This window comes from Acanthisitta chloris, unplaced genomic scaffold (assembly GCF_000695815.1).
Source record: "Acanthisitta chloris isolate BGI_N310 unplaced genomic scaffold, ASM69581v1 scaffold25100, whole genome shotgun sequence".
Lineage (NCBI taxonomy): Eukaryota > Metazoa > Chordata > Aves > Passeriformes > Acanthisittidae > Acanthisitta > Acanthisitta chloris.
This window is the reverse complement of record NW_008650290.1, coordinates 91,123-94,166: the sequence shown is the minus strand read 5'-3', so window position 1 is coordinate 94,166 and position 3,044 is coordinate 91,123. Positions and strand designations below refer to the sequence as shown.

General features: G+C 38.2%; 1 protein-coding gene across 6 annotated transcripts in view; it reads left to right on the top strand.

The window, feature by feature from the left end:
* Positions 1–210: 210 nt before the first annotated feature.
* MAPK8 (mitogen-activated protein kinase 8) overlaps positions 211–3,044 on the top strand; it is a 21,781-nt gene continuing 18,947 nt past the window's right edge. For 5 of the 6 annotated variants that reach the window (XM_009084481.1, XM_009084466.1, XM_009084473.1 and 2 more), the window contains exons 1-2: positions 211–379; positions 2,566–2,695. In XM_009084481.1, coding sequence (XP_009082729.1) covers positions 258–379; positions 2,566–2,695 — 252 coding nt within the window. In that variant the 5' untranslated portion in view covers positions 211–257. The remainder of the gene's footprint in view (positions 380–2,565; positions 2,696–3,044) is intronic. The other variant, XM_009084496.1, reaches the window with a different exon arrangement.

Sequence of the window (3,044 nt, the reverse complement as noted above, 5' to 3'; positions counted from 1 at the left end):
ATGTTTGCCCTTCTAGAATCCTATCTTAGGGACACTCCTAAAATTAAAACATTTCAGGCACATTCCATCTCATTGCTGCAGACACTGAAAATAACATGTTTCCATATGGGACTTATTTGGAGAAGTGTCTTTTGTGTCTTGTAAGGGATTTTGCCTTTTGTTGGATTACGTACAGTTGTAAAATCTTAGGTTTTCAAATTTATTCCTACATAGGCCAGAAGCAAAGTCTGAATGAAGTGAACTAACAAGTCGCCGTCATGAGCAGGAGCAAGCGTGACAACAATTTCTACAGCGTCGAAATTGGAGACTCTACTTTCACTGTATTGAAACGCTATCAGAATTTGAAACCAATAGGATCAGGAGCACAAGGGATAGTATGGTAAGGTTTCTTTTAAAATTTGTCTATACCTTTCATTTTTCTTAACAGGATGTTTCAAGTTCTTTAAGTGTTGTATCTTACTGAGCAGGAGTGTGGAGATACACCTGTTATGTGCAAAACAGCTATGGTAACTGCTGGCCATTTTTCAAGGGTTAGAGCTGTTGCTTTTTGACATGTGTCCTTTCCAGCTTCCAAATTGATGCCCTTCTGTGCAAATTCAGCCAGCTGTGCTGAGTCCACTAAATTAACGGGGAGAAAAAGAAACTAGAGAAAGAAACTAATCCTAATCTTAAACCACACTGCTTGCAGTGAAACAAAATCCAGAAATACTCTGTATAATATTTGCTGCTTGTAAATGCTTGCACTTCTTGAAATTGTTTGTTAGGAGTCTGTTCCAATTGGTTTCATAATCCAAGTAGTCCCTGATACCTGTTAGTGAGCATTTGTAATGCTGACTGTTACTGTAATATGCAAGTGCTTGATGCAGTTTAGGAAGATATGACTTGACAATATAATTCCTTGAATAAGAGCTCTGCTGTTTCTGAAATGGTATCTGCTGGCATTAGGATTATTTGGTCTCTAAGTAGCAGCAGCAGAAAAACTGATCTGAATTTAGTTTGCATGTGTGTTAATATACTAAGGATTTAGACAGTTGCTTGACTAGTTTGTTTAGTTGCTATAGAAATGCCAGCAAAAGCTTTAGATGTTATTACTGTCCTTCTGATTTGCAGTCATAGATTGTTGCCTTTTTTCCAAATTTGCTGCCCTTCCTAGTGCTAAGATTAAAAACCTGATTTGTAATTAGTGTCATTCTGTAATTGCTGCTAGTGGTAATTGGAACCTTTTTTAGTTAAACTTCTCTGCTTATCCTGAGGAGAACTTGGAGTTCTTGTGTGGTTAAATTGTGCCCATGACTGGAGGAGATGTGGTGCAATTCTTGTCATTTGAGTTGGTTTGTTGGTGGTAGTGGTCTGTATTTAGATTTTATTTTTTTTTAAACCTGATCCTTCTTGATTTGGAGGAATATTAAGTAGATGGTCTACTACTGAAATAGATTCTAAGGCTCCTGTTATGTCCTGGGGATGCAGAGCTTTAAATACTGGTACAGGAGTCCCAGGTTGGTCTTTCCTGCCCACCTTTCGGACAGTCTTTCATAAGATAATCCTTATCTTGGGAGCAGCTGGGGAACTCCAGATATAGTGGAAAATGTAAACCAAAGAAAGTTACTGGTGCATGTGTTACAATTTATTGTTTTTCTTCTATAGTGACTAGAGGTTTTAATGATAAAAAAGTGCAAATTATTCAAGTCTACCTACTATACAGACAGTCAGCTTTTTGAATTCACAACTTGGATTTAATAGATGCTGCTGTTTACCGGCAGATATTCTTCATTAGGTTTGAGTACCATTCTTGGTAAGAGACAAGGAAACAGTATTTTCCTTGCTGAGACAATTTTACTACCTGATAAATGTTTCCTGAGTCTGCATGGTAGTCAGCTGTTGTATTAGCTCTTACAGGAAAAACAAGCTGTGCCTTCCTGTCAGGGAAATGTGATATGTTAGGGAGTTGTCCCCAGTAACAGTCTAAAACAGTTAAACTGCCTATGGCACTGAATCCTATGACAGTCTTGGCATTAGTCTGCAAACAAAGTGTTACTCTGTCATTTTACTAAGTTAACTGCCAGTGACATCTACATGTTAAAGCTTTCTTAACGTCTTTTTGTCTTACATTGACATTGATGTTCTAATTGTCATCAGGATATTAAGCAACTGCTTAAGTGAAAGCATGGGACCTTTACATAACCTACTTTTCCTATCTTCTCCCTTCCTTTCAGTGTGAAGATTTTGTGTAAAATTGATGTGCTTTTTATGTTTTAAGTGTTTTGGATCTTTTTTAGGTGGTCTGTTCATGAGTGCCAGAGGATGGCAAGAACTCACTAGCTTTAGGAAGCAGAAATCCTGCATTATTTTGTGGAGATTGTCATGTGTTAGTACTCTGAAGCTGGGAAATATTTTTACGTTTTGAATCATACAGCATATGAGAGCACTTTGCTGTATTACGTTCCCTAAACCCTGGAGATTTGGTGGTTCTGCAGACATGATACAAGATATCTGAAAAAGGCTGCAACTGTCAGGGCCTAAAGGACCTTGACACTAGAGATGTAATACTGTCATTTTTAATTACAGTGCAGCTTACGATGCCATCCTTGAACGGAATGTTGCAATCAAGAAGCTAAGCCGACCGTTTCAGAACCAAACCCACGCTAAAAGAGCCTACAGAGAGCTTGTTCTTATGAAGTGCGTTAATCACAAAAATGTGAGTGCAGTGTCCTTCTTCAAGTGTCAGAGAATTAACTGGGAGGTTGTTCTTTGTGAAAGTCTTAAAAGTGACTTCAGAGGAGATTTTCATGGTTGTATCTCCATGATAAGTACAGAAGGATGTTTCAGAAGAGCTGTTACTGACTAGTTTTAATACCTGCCCAATCTTTAAATTGCACTCTTCAAGCTCAGGAAGGGACTCAGTGTTGCATTGCTGTATTTCATAAGCAGCTACCAGAGTATCATGACTGCTAAGTGCATCCTTGCCACTGTCAGTGCTGCTAGACAAATAGGAGGGAAAAAAAGAAAAAGGCTGTAATACTTTTGGGTTTTTTCCTGGTGCATTG